General features: G+C 48.5%; 6 protein-coding genes across 6 annotated transcripts; 4 read left to right on the plus strand and 2 right to left on the minus strand.

The window, feature by feature from the left end:
- Window positions 1-877: 877 nt before the first annotated feature.
- HOO65_030329 (Neutral trehalase) lies at window positions 878-3,839 on the minus strand (the record flags this gene model as incomplete). The annotated part of the gene is made up of 6 exons (XM_071001854.1): window positions 878-1,031; window positions 1,146-1,291; window positions 1,396-2,991; window positions 3,335-3,459; window positions 3,586-3,649; window positions 3,726-3,839. 6 exons carry the CDS (start codon window positions 3,837-3,839, stop codon window positions 878-880), a joined length of 2,199 nt encoding a protein of 732 aa, XP_070860008.1.
- A 1,876-nt stretch (window positions 3,840-5,715) lies between these two features.
- On the plus strand, window positions 5,716-6,729 carry HOO65_030330 (peptide alpha-n-acetyltransferase nat2; the record flags this gene model as incomplete). Its single annotated transcript, XM_071002304.1, has 3 exons — window positions 5,716-6,163; window positions 6,291-6,461; window positions 6,581-6,729. 3 exons carry the CDS (start codon window positions 5,716-5,718, stop codon window positions 6,727-6,729), a joined length of 768 nt encoding a protein of 255 aa, XP_070860009.1.
- Window positions 6,730-7,341: 612 nt separating this feature from the next.
- Window positions 7,342-9,421, plus strand: HOO65_030331 (Peptide-N4-(N-acetyl-beta-glucosaminyl)asparagine amidase A; the record flags this gene model as incomplete). Its single annotated transcript, XM_071001995.1, has 2 exons — window positions 7,342-7,684; window positions 7,746-9,421. The coding sequence occupies 2 exons, from the start codon at window positions 7,342-7,344 to the stop codon at window positions 9,419-9,421; spliced, it is 2,019 nt and encodes a 672-aa protein (XP_070860010.1).
- A 1,713-nt stretch (window positions 9,422-11,134) lies between these two features.
- Window positions 11,135-11,668, plus strand: HOO65_030332 (Non-classical export protein 2; the record flags this gene model as incomplete). Its single annotated transcript, XM_071000375.1, has 1 exon — window positions 11,135-11,668. One exon carries the CDS (start codon window positions 11,135-11,137, stop codon window positions 11,666-11,668), a length of 534 nt encoding a protein of 177 aa, XP_070860011.1.
- An 875-nt stretch (window positions 11,669-12,543) lies between these two features.
- Window positions 12,544-12,977, minus strand: HOO65_030333 (uncharacterized protein; the record flags this gene model as incomplete). The annotated part of the gene is made up of 2 exons (XM_071002431.1): window positions 12,544-12,638; window positions 12,755-12,977. The coding sequence occupies 2 exons, from the start codon at window positions 12,975-12,977 to the stop codon at window positions 12,544-12,546; spliced, it is 318 nt and encodes a 105-aa protein (XP_070860012.1).
- Window positions 12,978-14,699: 1,722 nt separating this feature from the next.
- HOO65_030334 (domain found in IF2B/IF5) lies at window positions 14,700-15,805 on the plus strand (the record flags this gene model as incomplete). Its single annotated transcript, XM_071002282.1, has 3 exons — window positions 14,700-14,754; window positions 14,917-15,513; window positions 15,636-15,805. 3 exons carry the CDS (start codon window positions 14,700-14,702, stop codon window positions 15,803-15,805), a joined length of 822 nt encoding a protein of 273 aa, XP_070860013.1.
- Window positions 15,806-16,482: the final 677 nt, after the last annotated feature.

Consider the following 16,482-nt stretch of genomic DNA (forward strand, 5'->3'; position numbering starts at 1 on the left):
ACTTTTAACTTCCATGGATAGCCAATGGCCGGCCGAGGTTACTCGACAAGAAAGGGAAGGCAGAGCAGTCCGGGCTTCGGCTTATGCCGGCATGCTTTCAACACATGACTTGGAATTGCACTTGAGCATTCAAGCAGCGCGATAAAACAGATGAAAAGCTCGGAAAGCACATGCTGTCTTCCCTACAGACCCTCTCTTCGCTCGTTCCATCATTAACCCAAACCCGAAGCCCCTTCCTTCCGCCTTTTTCCCAGAATTTTGGAGGGGCACTCTTCCCCATACGACCGGATCCAATTGGCAGCCGGGGATCCACTTAAAAGTCACATGCTAGCTAGGCTGCTCCCCGTTTCGGGATTCGGCAACACGGCAATGAAACTAATCACAGGGAAAAAGAGGGAAAAAAAAACGATAAAAAATGCAAAGAAAAGTACTATTCAAGGGAAACAAAGTCAGGTTCCCTCAATTATTGCCTCGTCTCTCACTTCCTCTTCCCCTGTCGTCGCTCGGAAATCATATGCACATGTAATTCCTTAGGCCCTTTCTTGTCTTTGCGTCTCTGCTCTTACATAATGGCACTCTTCGGCCCAGCGGCCCCTCCATCCCTACCAAAAAAAAGAAGCAGTACATAAACACCGAGACCCTGATCCGTAGTCTGCACCTCTTTTCGCTCATGCGAGCTGCCCTCGGCCGAGCTATCCATAACAATGTAAGTAGATCACCATTGCTAGCACGAACTGTATTTACTGGTGAAACTATGGTTCTCAGAGCTGGCGACAAAAGCCAACAGCTAGTATTATGCTAAACTAGAATGTCATTACCATCACTTAAAAAGTTCCTAAATAGGGATGTTTCCAACGGCTCACCAATCATCCCCTCCTTATTTTCCATCAAACTCAGCCAGCGTCTGCTCGTCAGCCTTTTCCATGGCTGCCTGGAAAATCTCGTATGGTGTTAGGGTTCCCAGTGCGCGACGCATATGTACATTGACAATGTTGAGGCCTAGGATATAGCTAGCGTTGACCCAGCCGAATCTGCATCATAGAACTTGTTAGCACATAGTTGTCTTTTTTACATCGCTCAGACTTAGAAGTGCCTAAAAGGGGGCAAAAGTCTGCAATGAAATCGGCTGGAAAAAGAAAACTTACCCCTCCTTGGCAACGCCCTTGAAGTCAAGCCCCTGGTTGCCGTACTCCGCATCTACACGGTGGGGATCAATCGGTCTGGTGACGTCATACTTTTCGACCACCACACCATTGAAGTCGACAAAGGCCTTGGTCATCATGAACAGCCACTGCGGTAAGTATGCGTATTAGCATTCATCGAAGCAAAAAAAAGAGAAATAAATCGCAAGAAGTAAAAGGGAACAAGATAAAAAAAAAAGAAAGTACTACAAACCTTGTAAGCAAGTCGCTCGGCCTCCTCTCGGAAGCCGTACCGCACCAGACCCGTCCACGCAAGCATCTGCTGTGGCGCCCAACCGTACGGGAAATCCCACTGGCGGTTGGGCCGGTCAAGACTAATCACACCACGGGACTTTTCAGTGCCCGACAGTAGTCCACCAACTGCTTCGAACCGGGGTAGCGCGCTGGAAACCATTTCGGCCGCCTGCTTCGGTGTTGCTACACCAGCCCACAGCGCCCACAGAGTCGTGCAGCTTTCGTAGGTGCACTGCTCCTGCTTGACAGTGTCATAATCAAAGTACATTCCCTCCTTGGCATTCCACATGTACTTGTCAATCGCCATCTTTCTTCTCTTGGCACGACGGTCCCACGGCGCCGATGTCTGTATCTCGCCAGGTTTCATGTCGCCAACGCAGAACTCATCCGGAATCTCCAGTCTGTCGCCAAACACCTCGCGGATTGCCCGTGAGATATCTGACTCGTATTTGAACAAAAGCGAGTTGAGATCGATGGTGGCCAGGTTGGCACACACCTTTTCCAGGCGGTACGAAGTGTCGTGGCCAGACTCGCGGACAGCACGGTCGTGGAGGAAGTACTCATCTAGCTCTGGCTCCTTAACACGGCCAAAGTTGTATGCATCGACAAACTCTTCAAAAGTCATGTTGTGCTTTTTCGCATACGGGTCCAGGATGTGGTGGAAGTGGTCAGCTTCTGTCTCGGGGGGGACACCTAGACCTTCAGGGCGGTAGCGGGAAAGTCCCGTAACCTTGTCATACCGGGGCTCCGAAATCCAGACGGTGTGGTATTCCTTAATGGCTGCACAGAGTGCTGTGCGCAGGAAATCCTTGGCCCCGTCCTCGTGCTTGATCTTGTCATAGACTCGCAGAGCCATATCGGTCAAGAATGGAGGTTGTGACCTGCATAGATAGTACGAGCGGTTGGCATTCAGGATTTTGCCATAGTACTGAATGCTGAAGCAAAAGTTGGTGACCATGCCCTTTGCCAAGTCAACACGATCGTTTAGGAGCAGACCTAAGCTTTCCATGTACGAATCCCAGCCATATAGTTCATTGAAGCGACCGCCAGGCACCACAAATGGAACTCCGCGCAGTTCAGTCTCGCCTGTTTCCGGGTTGGTGTGGTTTTCCATGGCCAAGGCGAGAATGCCTGGCTTGTCATTCATATCACGCATAACCTCAGGAGTGACGTTTTTAGGTAGCATGCGAACATCCAGGCGCATTTCGGGTTTGTCGCGGGCAACCTTGGAATAGTACTCAAACTGGCGCTCCTCGCCAACGGGGATATAAATGCGGGGTCTGGGGTCCGATGTCCAGTCCTTGGGATCTTTAGCGGCAATTTCAATACTAGAGGCATCGATGCGACGGGTCAAGCTGCGCCAGAACTCAGTAGCGATGCGACGAGACAGGCGGCGGACAGGATTCTCAATAAGACGGGAATAGTCGAGAACAATTTGCTTGCGACCGTATTCCTTGGCTAGTGAAAGCTCTTGCAAAAGATTGGATAGGGCGTAGGTGCCGCGAACCTCATATCTATTGTGGCCAGCAGAGGCGGCGGTGCGGAGGCTAATAACCTGTAGTAAGGAGAGAGGGATTGCACAAATATTGCTGTCAGTTTTGAGTGTGCATTATTTAAGCGGCAGTTCTTACCACATGGGTCAAAATGGCAGTTCCTAGAGAGCTGTGTGGGTATGGGTGTATGGGTGTGTGGGTGTGTGTGTGGGTGTGTGGGCGTGTGGGTGTATGGGCGTGTGTGTGTGTGTGTATGTGTGTGGATGTGTGCGTGTGCGTGTGCGTGTGCGTGTGCTTGTGCTTGTGCGTGAATGTGTGAATGTGTGAATGTGGGGGGAGGTGGAATGGAAACAGAGTTGCAGCTCTTGAATTTTTGCCGGCTCTTCTGACGCAAGATAAACGTACCTTGGGGCCGTTGTCTTCAATTGTGATTTGCATGTTGCCGTCCGTATCTTCCTGGTCTCGGAGATTCTGAAGGGTTGACTCGACATCGATGGCGAACTTTTGATTTTGGAGAGTTGAAGACTCATCTGACAACAGCAGCATACATTGCCGATTGTTAGCAGTGCAGAATGGTGCGATGGCGAGTATATATAGGTGCGTTCTTGTGCTGAAAAACAGAAAGGCTGAGAAAGTAGAAAAGGCAGCAAACTCACCATGGCTTCCTCGTCTGAAGGGCTCTACATTGGCGAGGCGTCCAGCGGCACGACTTGCTCCATTCTGGAGATTGGCAACTTAGATATTAGACAAGAAGGCTAATGGGTGATGAAGACAGGCGAAGGATATGAGGACTGACCTGAGAAAAGGTACGCTTGCGTGGGCCGTGGCGGGCTTCCGACGAGTAGTATTCCTCGGCAGTAGCTAGAGCGCCAGTGTCATCGGCACTACCGCGACGCTGAGCAGTATTCATAGCAACAGATAGAGATAGAGATGAAGACGAGCGATGGGAAGGCGATTAATCAGTGGAGAGACGTGCTGTGCTGTATGTATCTGTTCGTTTATGTGGGCAATATGAGGCGATGTGAAAATGGCGTGATGTTTCAGAGATGCAAAAGAGTAATTTGGCTTGAAAGGGGAGGTGAAAAGCAATAGTGAATAGCGAGCGGTGAGCAGTGGACGGCAAGTGGTGGGATTGCAAATCCACAAAATTTCGAATAGAAAGACCTGTTAGAAGGCAGGCTAGAAGGTAGATGTGATCGATGGGATGACAGACGCTCTAACATAAGCAAGCAGCTGACGACTTGGAGGGAAATATCGTTGCGAGATATGAGAGCTGGTCCCTTCCTCTGCAGTAAGAGAAAGAGTAAAAGGAGAGGAACAGAACTGCTAGACGAGCTTGAGAGCAAAGGGGGGAAAGGAGAAACGGGGACAGAGATGATGGTTGATGGTTGTTCAAGAGATCAAAAAATGGCAATAATCCGAAATAAGAAGGAATGAGAAAAGAAAGGATGATCAGGCTGTCGATGAGGGCTAGTCGAGTATTGGGGGAGGAGGGGGATTTGATGAGAAGGGCAGGAGTAAAAATCTGCTTGATCACGAGGATAAGGAGATAGGAAACAACCAACGGATGGTAAACTGAGAATCCGGGAAGGTGGAGGGCAGAAGAAGATAGGGAAGGGATCCTGGAAGGAGGGCACAATGTACACAGACTAATACACTCCTTGCAGAAAGCTACATAGCTGTAGCTTAGCTAGATAGTTTTGTCTAGGTACCTACCTCCCTAGTCCTAGCAAGCTTCGTGGTATTTCTGGGGAAGTCCACACTTTTTTTCTCCTTAGCCCTATCTCAGCCTCTCAGCCTCTCAGTTACTCTAGCTGTTGTCCTTTCGGGTATATATAGCAAGTAAGTTCTTCTCCGTTCAACAATTCACGAGGAATGTTGTGCGTCTTTCCTAGCCATCCGTCTTTTCGCTACCAATGGGATACAAGCCATGAATCCACTTTCTATTGATTTGTTGGCACCCTGATATGCTCTTGTATTTACCTCCTTGCAACTGTAACTGCGACTGCAACCGCAACTACATCCTCAAAATATCGAGGTGCATGCGTTAAGAGTCCTCCTGCACGTAAACCGCTTATCTGCACTGCCGTCAACTCCGATATACAGCTTGTAGCATTCTTATTCCTGTGCATGCTAGGCAATGTCTGTTAGGTAAAAAGAAGAAAAAAGAACCAACATGTAACTATCTGCCCCTTGTCTCAAATATCAACGAAGCTTGGGCCCTCTTCTTAGAGACAACAAAGAGAACAAAGAGGGGCTGGCGATAGGCGGGGTTCTGAAGCTGGAATTAGGAGAGAGACAGAAGAAAAAGATGTATATGCCTTCTATTGTATTTGGTGAGCCACGACAGAATCATAGCAGCGCTGTTTTCTGAGATGGAACATTATATCGTTCGTCTGATGTGGACTTCATGGTCTGATGTCAATTCCTTGAACTCGATGTACTCTTCTTTTTGTGTGTTGCTATGTGAATGTACTGACGGCTGTCATCGCTGCTCCATCACCTGCCGCCACCTGTCGCACATTAAGGGCGATTTTTCACCAGTGTCGTCATGATTCCAGGTAGCAAGTACACTGCACGCTGAAGCGAATGAGCAGTCTGAATCTCCCAACTGCCAAGTAGCTTTGAGTCTCCGTTGATTCCGTACTGCGAATCCGAAAAAGCCCTGTGAATGCTGACTGCGGTAGTTTGAGAGGAGCAGTTAATTGTTGCTAGCGCAAATACCTCCCGGTTGCGACATCACCATCATATCTAACCTTGGACATATCCAGACCAACAGAGCAGCCATGTACCGAACTGGCCTCAAGCTTCAAACGGGCTTAGCAAGTCGCTGGTCTAGCATTCAAGGCCTTGCTACCCGACTCTCAACCAACCGAGCCTTCTCAAACCTACACCCACAGCTGCGCCTCGCAACGTCGAACCCGAACCTTCCGCTGATGAGATCACGGTCTATCCCTCATCTTAATATTCGCATGGGCGCCAAACAGAGTCTACATTCTGCATTCCGCGCTCGCTTCAATTCGTCATCTACCTCGGACAAGGTGCGAGAGGCCGCGGAAAAGGTTAAGCAAAAGGCCAGCGAGGGCAAGGAACAGGCACAAACGTTGGGACAACGCCTGAAGATACTATCCAAGCAATACGGGTGGGTAGCATTGGGTGTATATCTGGGACTTAGCACGCTTGATTTCCCGTTCTGCTTCTTGCTGGTACGCGTGGCGGGCCCAGAGCGGATAGGTACGTCTGAAACCCCTCGAAACCCTTTCTAGGCTTGACCCTCTCTCTTCCTTAATATCGCTCTTCCGGCGATGCCTAGGATTCGGAAAAAAAAACATGAAAAACAAACTCTGACAGGACATTACAGGCCACCTAGAAAACGTTGTAGTGTCAGCTGTGTCTAGCGCTATTCCCGACTCAGTCAAGACTTTTTATCATGAGTGCAAAGCTAAGTTGAAGCAGCGACGCGCAAATGAGGCCGAGAGGGAAGGCTCCGAAGACGGAAGCAACGCCGGAGAGGTGGAATCTAAAGGAGCCAGTGAGTTGCCATCATTTTTCCTACCCACATGAAAGGCCGCTATCCCGCCTGTGGCTGTCTCAAACATGTAGTCCCCTATACCTACCCTTGCTAACCCAGTGCCTATTCTCATTGTCCAGGTCTTGGTACCCAGCTGGCACTGGCATATGCCATCCATAAGAGCCTGATATTTATCCGTGTGCCTCTTACAGCCGCCGTCACGCCCAAAGTTGTAAAGATTCTTCACCGATGGGGCTACAAGGTGGGCAACAAGCCTTCGAAAGGGTAGACGGGATTAAAGAGAAACTTATGGAAAAGGACTAGAGGCTGGCCTGCCTCGGCCCTGTATTCTCTCATGAGCTGTTAGTCCTTGTCCTGTCTGCTTGCACCCAAAACCTGTAGCACTGCCTACGTCTCCATGTTAGAGCTAGGTCAGTCATGTACATTATATTACTGTCTGTTTCGCCCCATTTGTCACTTTTTATTCTTCATTTTCACATGGCTTTATTTTAAGCTAGTAAGAAGGCATTCATATTATCATCGACCTTGGGTATAAACTAGATCAGCTTGATCGCAAAGGACGTTTTGCTTGTATTACACAGCATAGCGAACGGTAGGTATCATAGGAGGCGTTACACTGCTTATGTTTACATGTATTTGCTGGACGTGAAATTCTTGAATGTTTTTTATGCTTCGCAAAGCGCAAAGCGGGTGTTCTTTTCTCTTTGCTTCTCTACTTTTTCATTTCTTTTTTTTTTTTTTTTTTCTTTTTTCGTTTTTGGCGTTCCTTTTTTTTTTTTTTTTTCTTCCCCCCTTCCATCTCCAACCTCTTTCAATTCCATAATCTAATTTGCCTCTTGTCCCATCTCTACACACATCAGCAGCCTTCTAAACACCTCCAATGCGCATGAAAACCACTGCTGCCCCTCTATATCTCTCATTATGGCTAACTGCGCCAAATATTCAAACGACGTTAGCACTGGCCTACAACATCCGTGATGTTCTTAAGCAGCCAGGCTTGGTTAGTCCACAAAATGCCATCCACGATATGGATAGCAGTGAAAAGGGCACCGAGTCTTTACTGTGCTACCAGGTAGCTTCGCCAGTCCTAGGGCCTCCGGGACCGGTGTACTTTCCTGAAAGCTCTGCTGCAGACACAGATGCTAAAGGGATTGATGTTCCGGTGTGTCAACAGATATTGATGGAGCATGAGTTTGCATTTAGCTACGGAAAGCCGTTTGTTGGTGCGTTTGGGATCTATTGTGTTGAGTAGAATTTTAACATTGACTTTTCGCTTATGTTTAGGGACTTACTCGCCACCGGATTGCGATTTCAACCGTGTTATTATGAACTTCACTGTAACTTCGGCTGGTGTGCAGTTCGACCGGCTTGCTCTCATGTTTCTAGGTGATATTGAGGTGTGGCGGACATCTACTGCTGAGCCTAATCAGAACGGCATCTTGTGGACGTACTGGAAAGATATGACGCCGTTTTTGTCGTTGTGGAAGCAAGAGCAAAAGCTTATCTTCGACCTAGGCAACCTTGTCGATAGCACATACACTGGTGTGTTCAAGACCGTGCTGACGGCAACCTTTCTCAAAGCTCCCAAAGACACCAATAGGTTTTCGGGCACAGCTGCAGATCTAATTCTACCCGTGACAGCAGAGAAGAGCTCCTCCAATGAAAGCAGCGCATGGACAGTCCCAGAAAGCAGCGCATCTAGCCAGGTAGAGCTTCCAAAAAACACCAAGCGTGCCGTGTTTTCGATCGCGGCCAACGGCCAAGCCAACGAGGAGTTTTGGTGGTCGAATCTGCTGCAAAGCGATTCGCATGCATTTGATGCCTCCGCTGGCGCGTATCCAGGATACAGCCCCTGGCGTGAAGTGCAGCTTCTGATTGATGGCCAGTTAGCAGGCGTTGACTGGCCATTTCCTGTCATCTTCACTGGCGGTGTCTCGCCGACATTTCACCGCCCGCTTGTCGGTATCCAAGCCTTTGACTTGCTAGAACAGGAAATTGACATAACACCCTGGCTGCCACTTTTATGCGATGGCCAGCCACATGCATTTACGTTACAGGTCATGGGTATTGATGATTATGGCGAGGGCAAAGCCGAAGTCATCATGCCTGTTGAGTCTTACTGGGTTGTCACAGGAAAGATATTTGTTTGGCTTGATGAGGATGGCTCTCAAACTACAGGCATGCTTGACACCACGTCTATTCAAGGCCCCAGCATCACATATACTCACAGCCACGTACTCAACCAAACATCAAATCTCAACCAGTCTCTCGACTATAACATCCATGTCAAGCGCTATCTATCCATTGAAAGTACCATCACAACATCTATAGGCAAAGAAAAGGTCCGCTGGGAGCAGACGCTAGACTACTCTAATATAGCCAGTGTTACAGCATATGGCAAAACCCAAATCAACAAAATGCTTACTTCAGATCAGGACTTGTCCTACCGCTTACCTGTAGGCACAAAAACACAAGCAACCGAGGTTCGCCTAGACTACACATACCCCCTAGCCGTATATCTCGAGTATGATCCTCTCGGCAACGGCGGTTATCATCTCAACTCAACGATGTACCAGGGCTTTAACCGCGACTCAGTGGGCAAGTCCGTGTTTCCCAGTGGATTAGAGCCCTTTTCGACATACGGTGCCACACTTAGCACTGCGGCACGGCTGTCCACTCACCGCAATGGCACGGCATCTCTGCATCGAGACGTGGCGGGTGGCCGGTCTATTGGCTCCGGCAACGTATGGCAAAACATGCAGCTTGGCAGTATCACGGGTGGAGAATATGGTACATTCCTAGCATTGTTTGAGCGGAACGTTAGTTCTATCAATGATACCACAACCGCAGACGATGTTAGAGTGTATGGCGTGAATCGAAGTTCGCCATTGGGCGAGAGTGAGCTCGGGTTTGGCGCTACTCAAGGCTGGGATGGGGGGCAGAAGCCGCTGCGCATCTAAAGTGAAGTATGAACCCTTAGATTAACAAATATATCAGCGATAGCAAGCTAAGATACACCTCTCAAGGCTTGAAGCCAGTATACTAGTCTTATTGCGAACTTCCTGGCGTCCAGTATCGCCGCCATCTGCTTGTGTCATCGCCGCACATTTTTGAGAGTCTTTAACTAACCCGAAGAGACAATTGCTCTCGCGGAGCCCCTCAAACTTCCTGTACGTAGAGTTGTAGCCAACATACACCAAAACCGTCGTGCCTATTTCGAATGCAGTCTTTTATTTAGTTCCAACAATGGACTAGGTTGAAAGCAAGAAAATATGAAAGCTCATAGATAAGATAAGCTCCATGCTTCTCTCTTCTAGGTCCGAAAGAATCTTCCGAGAAGCATTCCAAATGCATCCAGCTTATCTTCAGCTGGTGTTCCTTGTAGTGCACATGCCATCCATCCATTTCTCTTTGGGTTTGCTAGTTACATCTAGAAGCTACAATGTGATTGCATAGCCGGCATTATTGACTCGCTATGGTAAGGCAAGGCAGTAGCACCGTACTGTAAGCAAAGTTCAAGGCTATCCATTTTCACATTGCAAAGCACTACAAATGCCAAGTGTGCACCATCACAATGAGATTAGGGTCTGTATACCGTTCATCGCAAGATCCAGTCCCTCCTAACGATAACCCTTGTGACGTAAAGGTCCCGTGACCCACCGTCACTTGGGCCGAAAGAAGGCGACTTCCGGTTCTAGCAGGTGGGGCACGGTTTTACGGGAACGGAGATAGGACCCGCTTTTCTTGCCTCTTCTAGGTACCCAAGTATCTAGACCATATTGTATCTGACGAAAGCCTAGTGGTAGAAGACATCAACGTGCCAATGCATACAAAAAAGTCTTCTCGCGTCGTTCGTTTCTGGGCAGGCAATAGGAATCTAGAAGAAAGCGAAACGAAACGCCCGAAACAGGCCTTGTTCTCAAAACGCAGAACCCCTTCCTGAGAAGCCCATTGGTTCTCATATTATCCTATCCCACTCTTCGCACTAACATCAGCCACCTTGCATCTCATCCGGCCACAGGATGTCAGCCCAGCTACTGCGTGCTATTAGCAGACAGACCCAACTGTAGGAGGATGGCAAAAGTCTTGTCCTTTTCTGCAAGATGATGTTTTCAGAAGAAAGCTTAGCTTAGCTTGGTATTAGCTAGGCCTAACTAGCAGCTAGCTCCTACTGCTCTCTCTGTTCTGGATCATCATGCCACCCATCACTTACACTGTACTATACTGCCTATCGTTTAACTCTATACCATAGGTCCTCTTTATCCCCTCCTCTGTTTCATTTCCTCTCCCTCATCCCGTGGCTACGCCTCTAAGCCGTTCCTGCATCAGACATTTGGGTCAGAAGTTTGCCATTTTCTATGCCTTATCTGGCTCATGACGACATTTCTTTAGAGTCTAGATCTTTTGCCGCCGGTCATTCTTGTTTTGCATGTTGATCAGGTTTAGCTGCCCCAGCCGGCTTTGTAGGACCTGTAGGCTTGCTATAAAAGAGGCCCATCTTCTTTTATCATGGCCACTGGACTCCCGAGTTTCCCAGTCTTTAAATCTTCACACATTTTCGGATACTTTATTTGCTTTCTTAGTCTGACAGACAGCTTGATACCCATCACCACACTTATACCCCAGTGTCTCTTCTTTTCTTCATTCGCTATCTTTGTACACTTCCTGCCATCATGACTACTACTTATGGCTGGGTCAACTTCGGTGCCCGTTGCTGGCAGTTCGTTTGGACGCTGATAACCACCGCCCTCATCGGCAATGTCATTGCCTGTAACATCAACGGCAGCAGTTCTGCGACCACCACTCTCAATTACACCATGTGGACGCTCTCGCTTTGCTGGGTTTCTATGTTCTACGGCCTGGCTGCCTCCTTCTTCGTGTCCATAGCCGTCCCCGTTATCCTAGTCGGTCTTGACGGCCTCACCACGCTGTTCCTGTTTGTGGACGCCATTGTCGTGTCGGCCCGTATCCGCGCTGTTGATTGCTCACGCCTGGTGCCCTCGAAGCTGCCTCATAACTACATTGCCTGGGGTAGCAACCACGACGAGAAGCGGTGCCGCGAGATCCAGGCTTCAGCTGTCTTCTTGTGGTTCCTTTTCCTCAGCTTCGTGCTCACCCTCACATTTGCTGTGATTGACATGAGACGCCGTGGCCTGAAGGGTGCTGGCGGTGCTGGCGGCCCCTCCATGACCCAGGTCCGTGATTAAATCAAGGATGGCTTTAGGCTTCCTGTGGCTGGTATGTGACCGTCCTCCTAGAGATGTGCTGTTGTGTGGTGCCATAGCCCAACTTCTAGAGTATCTGGTGACACATTGGCTTATCTCACGGCTTATGTTATTATTTTTGCTTTGTTAATGCTCGCTCTTCTTTCGTTTCTCAAAAGCCGATTCGTCCCAAAATGGCATAGCCCAATATTGCGCCCAAAGGTCTTCATATGTAGGCCAGCGATCGCACACCCTGAATACCCGCTCTACATTTTTGAACTGTTTTCTTATATTCTCGATCTCTCGATTTGCTTGTTCGCTCTCGTCTTGCCCTTAATCCCTCAGTCCCTTTCTCTTTCCTTAGCATACGTTTGTCTCAGAGGTAGTCAGCTTGGGATGGAGACAGATGATTGACTTATAATATGTGGGAAGATGAGTTGCTGTTGTCGAAATTTTAACATGTAGTGTCTCCTTGCTTCTTCTATTATAGGGATTCTCATGAATTCTTAGGAATGCCAATGTACTTAACTGTTTAATGTTTTGTTTTACTAGTATTAATTAGTTTGAGTATCGCCTTTAGCCAGACCCTACATCACTATCACGTCGTCTTCATCAAAAAAAATACAAAACAACAGTTCAACCTGTGCTTCACGAGAAATATTATTTGTAGTATAATTGTAGAGTGAGTGGACAAGCAAACGTCATAAACCAGTGAATAGACAGGTTATTTATTTCACATGAGGGGCGGTGTCGGTGTCGGTGTCGGTGTGCTGATGCCAGTGCTGTAGATCCCGTCTCACAGCACACAAGATATAACTTGGAATGGCCGCCGTGCTGTACCATGCTACTTATAAAGGACTCGCGTCTTGTGTCTTGATTCACAGCTTCATCGAAGCCTTGGATGTCTTGGTCTGCCGCTTCGTTCCCCATTGTATTTCCACGTTATGTAACCACTCCATATATCGGGACCAGCCTAGACGCGCGGTTAGTTGGGTAAACAAAGCCGTAATAAATGCAAATGCAAATAGGTTGAAAAATAAAACGAACAGCAAATAAACGAAAAAAAAAGGAAGGAAGGGGGAGGCGTACTATAAATGGCAAACTTGCGACCCAGGAACTTGCCAATCCACGGCACAATCACGCAGCCAAGCAGCATTTGCATCTGCTCCAGATTCCTCTCCCACTCCTCTTGAGCCGCCTCCTCGGCTTCGATGTCGAGAATTGATGTGTCATCGGACTCGGGGAGCGAATCGAGGTCGTCTTTCTCTGAGAGCAGGTCGTCAGGCAGGACGAACGAGTTATTGACGGACATGGCTGGCGGCGCGTATAGATGTATGGAGGTGTACGTAAGCTAGTCTAGTCCAATGCAAACGACTTCCATGCGGCTTCTGTCTGCCGGCTCGGATGCTCTCCTGGTTCGCACTTCAGCCCAAGACCTCGTTTTCCGTTGTTCAAAGCGGGACAGCGGGGTCGAGCTAAGCTACAACCGGGATTTATGTCGATTGTCGGTCCGTCACAGCACAGATGGCAAGGTTTCGTCTAAAGTACGTGATTGGTCGAGATCAGAAGAAAGAGCGAGCGTTTCTTCGTAGTGAGGGTCGAGGCATTGAAGAAAAGTTGATACGACGCCGGAGGGCAAGGCAGCTCTGACCCAAGGGAAGAAAGTGAGGGTTTGTTCGCAGCCGCAAGTTGAATTGCTGCCCTCTGCCTGGCCACTTGTGATTGGCTGGCTTTCTTTGGCCAAACGTCAGGCTCTCCAAGTAGATAGATAACCCTGTTTTGAACCCCGACCCGCTTTTCTCCTGCCAGATACTGTAACACTGCTGTTTTGCTGCTGTTGTCACGTGGTGGCGACCTTACACACGGAGCCCATTCAAGTGTGAGTCACTTCTGAGAAGCTAAGGAGCCCACCCTCATTGACCAAGTCTAACTGCAAGTATTTTTGTATGCGGCTAGAAGCAAAATTATAGGGAGAATAATGATCATAATAATAATAATGAATAGAAGAATTTGCTGCGCATCTGGAGCTTTGAGCAGCCACCAACTAACTACATGTTGTGTGCGCGATCTAATCTCCAGCCACGCCTACAGCTAACAATTAAGCCAAAACAAGGAGCTGTTATTAAGTAGAAGCCTGCATTCACTCATTATGTCGTTACCTTAAACTTTGGCAAGCTCCATTTTCGTTGTGCCGCTACAAAAAGCTACAAATATTCGCCATTAGAACCTTTGCGCAAAATATTTTCCTACCTTTGAATAAAAAAAAATTCACAAACCGCCTATACCCTACCAGCAACCAAGTAACCATGGCTGGCTCCCAGGTATGTTTCCGCTATTTCAATGCCCTGTTTGCTGGGTCATCTACCGCTGTATTGTTTCTGCCTGTCATTTTATGCCCCTCCAAAGCCCCTCCCAGGCCCAATAGAACACATAGAAGACCTGTCGTTTGTACTCCCTAGGTTACCCCCACCAAGCACAAGTAAACGCAAATCCCATTTTGCACTCCGTAATCAAGCCTAGGAATCTTTACACACATCCCACCGAGCCCACCAAATCCACCACATAACCCACAATCATCACAACTTCCAATCGCAAGCCTCGCGACCACAAGTGTCTTCTCTCTCCCAGGTGACTAACAATCTTGCCCGCCCGCCCCCCCCTTTGTCCTTCATTTAACCTACCATCGTTGCGGTGAACCATCCAAGCCTGAGCCCAGTCGGCCTTCTCTCTTCTCTCTAGGGCCTAAATGCAAAAACTCATTTTCGTTGTGCTACCCATTCCTTGCTACACTCTAGTCTTGGATTTCATTTCTTCAGAGGCATCTTGAAACATCACACCTCTATCGAAGCGTTGTTCCTCGCAAAACCTTTGCCAATCAGCCGTCCATCCGTGCTCATCAGTAATATTTTGGGTCCCCAGCTAACACCGTAGCCTTGCGTGCGCCTCCCTTCAGGATACTTCCCCGTCAAAGTCCAAAAAGTCCGTCTCATTCACCAACGAGCAAACAGTCGTCGACGCCGACGGATCAGTTACCATGACTACATCCATCGATGAAACCAAGGCGACCACCGCCGAGTCTCACGCTCTTCGTATGCCGACCCCAATATCGCTGCCTTTTCCACCTGCCCCCTCCCCCCATTCCACCAATGACTGAGTGAATGCTTCGTTGAATCGACCTGCTCCCATACTGTCCCAATGCAATTGCTAACTGTCCCCCGTTTTGCTCTTGGCAGCCGAAATTACTACTGAAGCCCCCGCCGACGATGCCGCCGTCGATCTTTCCCTTTTGAAGAAGAAGAAGAAGAAGAAGGTCGTCAAGGAGGATGATGGCGAGGCCCCTGCCGGCGAGGATGGCGGCGAGTTGACACTTAAGAAGAAGAAGAAGAAGAAGGCCCCTAAAGAGGGTGATGACGACGACTTCGCTGCCAAGCTCAAGGCGCTGGAGCTCGAGGGCAAGGAGGCCGAGAACGCCCCGGCTGAGGAAGAGGTTGGTGACATGGATCTGGGCACTGGTATCTGGGCGCATAACGAGACCAAGCCCTTGAGCTACAACATGCTGCTCGAGCGTTTCTTCCACCAGCTGTCACAGAAGAATCCCGACCACGCCCTCAGCGGCTCCAAGAGCTACAAGATTCCCCCGCCGCAGTGCATGCGTGAAGGCAACAAGAAGACCATCTTTGCCAACATTGCCGAGATCTGCAAGCGCATGAAGCGTACTGATGAGCACGTTACGGCTTACCTATTCGCTGAGTTAGGTACCAGCGGTTCCGTCGACGGTAGCAGACGTCTAGTCATCAAGGGTCGTTTCCAGCAGAAGCAGCTCGAGAACGTGCTACGAAAGTATATCAGTAAGTTACTTGCTCGACTCATATGTCCACTTCTCTTTTCCTTTTATTTTCCTATGGACAAGATTTCTTTCTCCCTCATGTATCCACACGCTAACCGATGCCTGTCCTTCCTCTCGCCACAGTTGAGTATGTTACCTGCAAAACGTGCAAGTCACCCGATACCGAGCTTAACAAGGGAGAGAACCGTCTTTCCTTCATCACTTGCAACTCGTGCGGCTCTAGACGCAGTGTTGCTGCCATCAAGATTGGTTTCTCAGCCCAGATTGGCCGCAGAAAGAAGACAGATGGTTAAAGCAACAAGAAGGAAGAAAATGGAAAAGAAACTCTTTTTTTTTTGCGCCCAGCAGTCGCAAATTTGTGGGCGGATTGGGGAAGACAAGGTCTATTCCTGCGCTACGTTGTTGTGCGTTGTCTAGTCTAGTCTGGTGGGATGGAATGCAAAGAAAGAGAAAGAGAGCGGGAAAGCGGGAGAAGATTGAAAAAAGAAAAACGGGGTCACCTTCGTTTCGTTTGCTACCGATATGATTTTGATATATACAGGACGGAGGTCCTTGTTGTTTCTTCTCCGTGAATGTAAATATCAATATTGATGAGCTTCATCAAATAGGATGTCAAGAATGCGAAAACGGCGGAGAAGAAAGGTGAATGAAGTCAAAAGGAAACAGAAACACACAGGAAAACCAGCAAGAAGAAATGCAAATGCTGGATGTCTCGATCTATTCTGTCCATTACCCTTCTTATGTATAGATGAATCTTGTAATGTTTAACTTTTTTTTCACTGGTTTTATAGGACACAAGACAAGACAAAACAAAACATGATAGCCCAGTAGACTCATTGCTCTCCCTATCCCCAATCCGCTCTTCACTGACGCCGCCGAGTGCAAGACAAGAGGCAAGACTAAACAAAATACCACAGCTTCTAATAACTCTTTGCCTATTCTCCGATTTGCTGTCTGCGCCGACAAGGCC

This window comes from Ceratocystis lukuohia (genome assembly GCF_044167205.1).
Source record: "Ceratocystis lukuohia strain C4212 chromosome Unknown Supercontig3_pilon, whole genome shotgun sequence".
In the NCBI taxonomy this organism is placed as follows: domain Eukaryota; kingdom Fungi; phylum Ascomycota; class Sordariomycetes; order Microascales; family Ceratocystidaceae; genus Ceratocystis; species Ceratocystis lukuohia.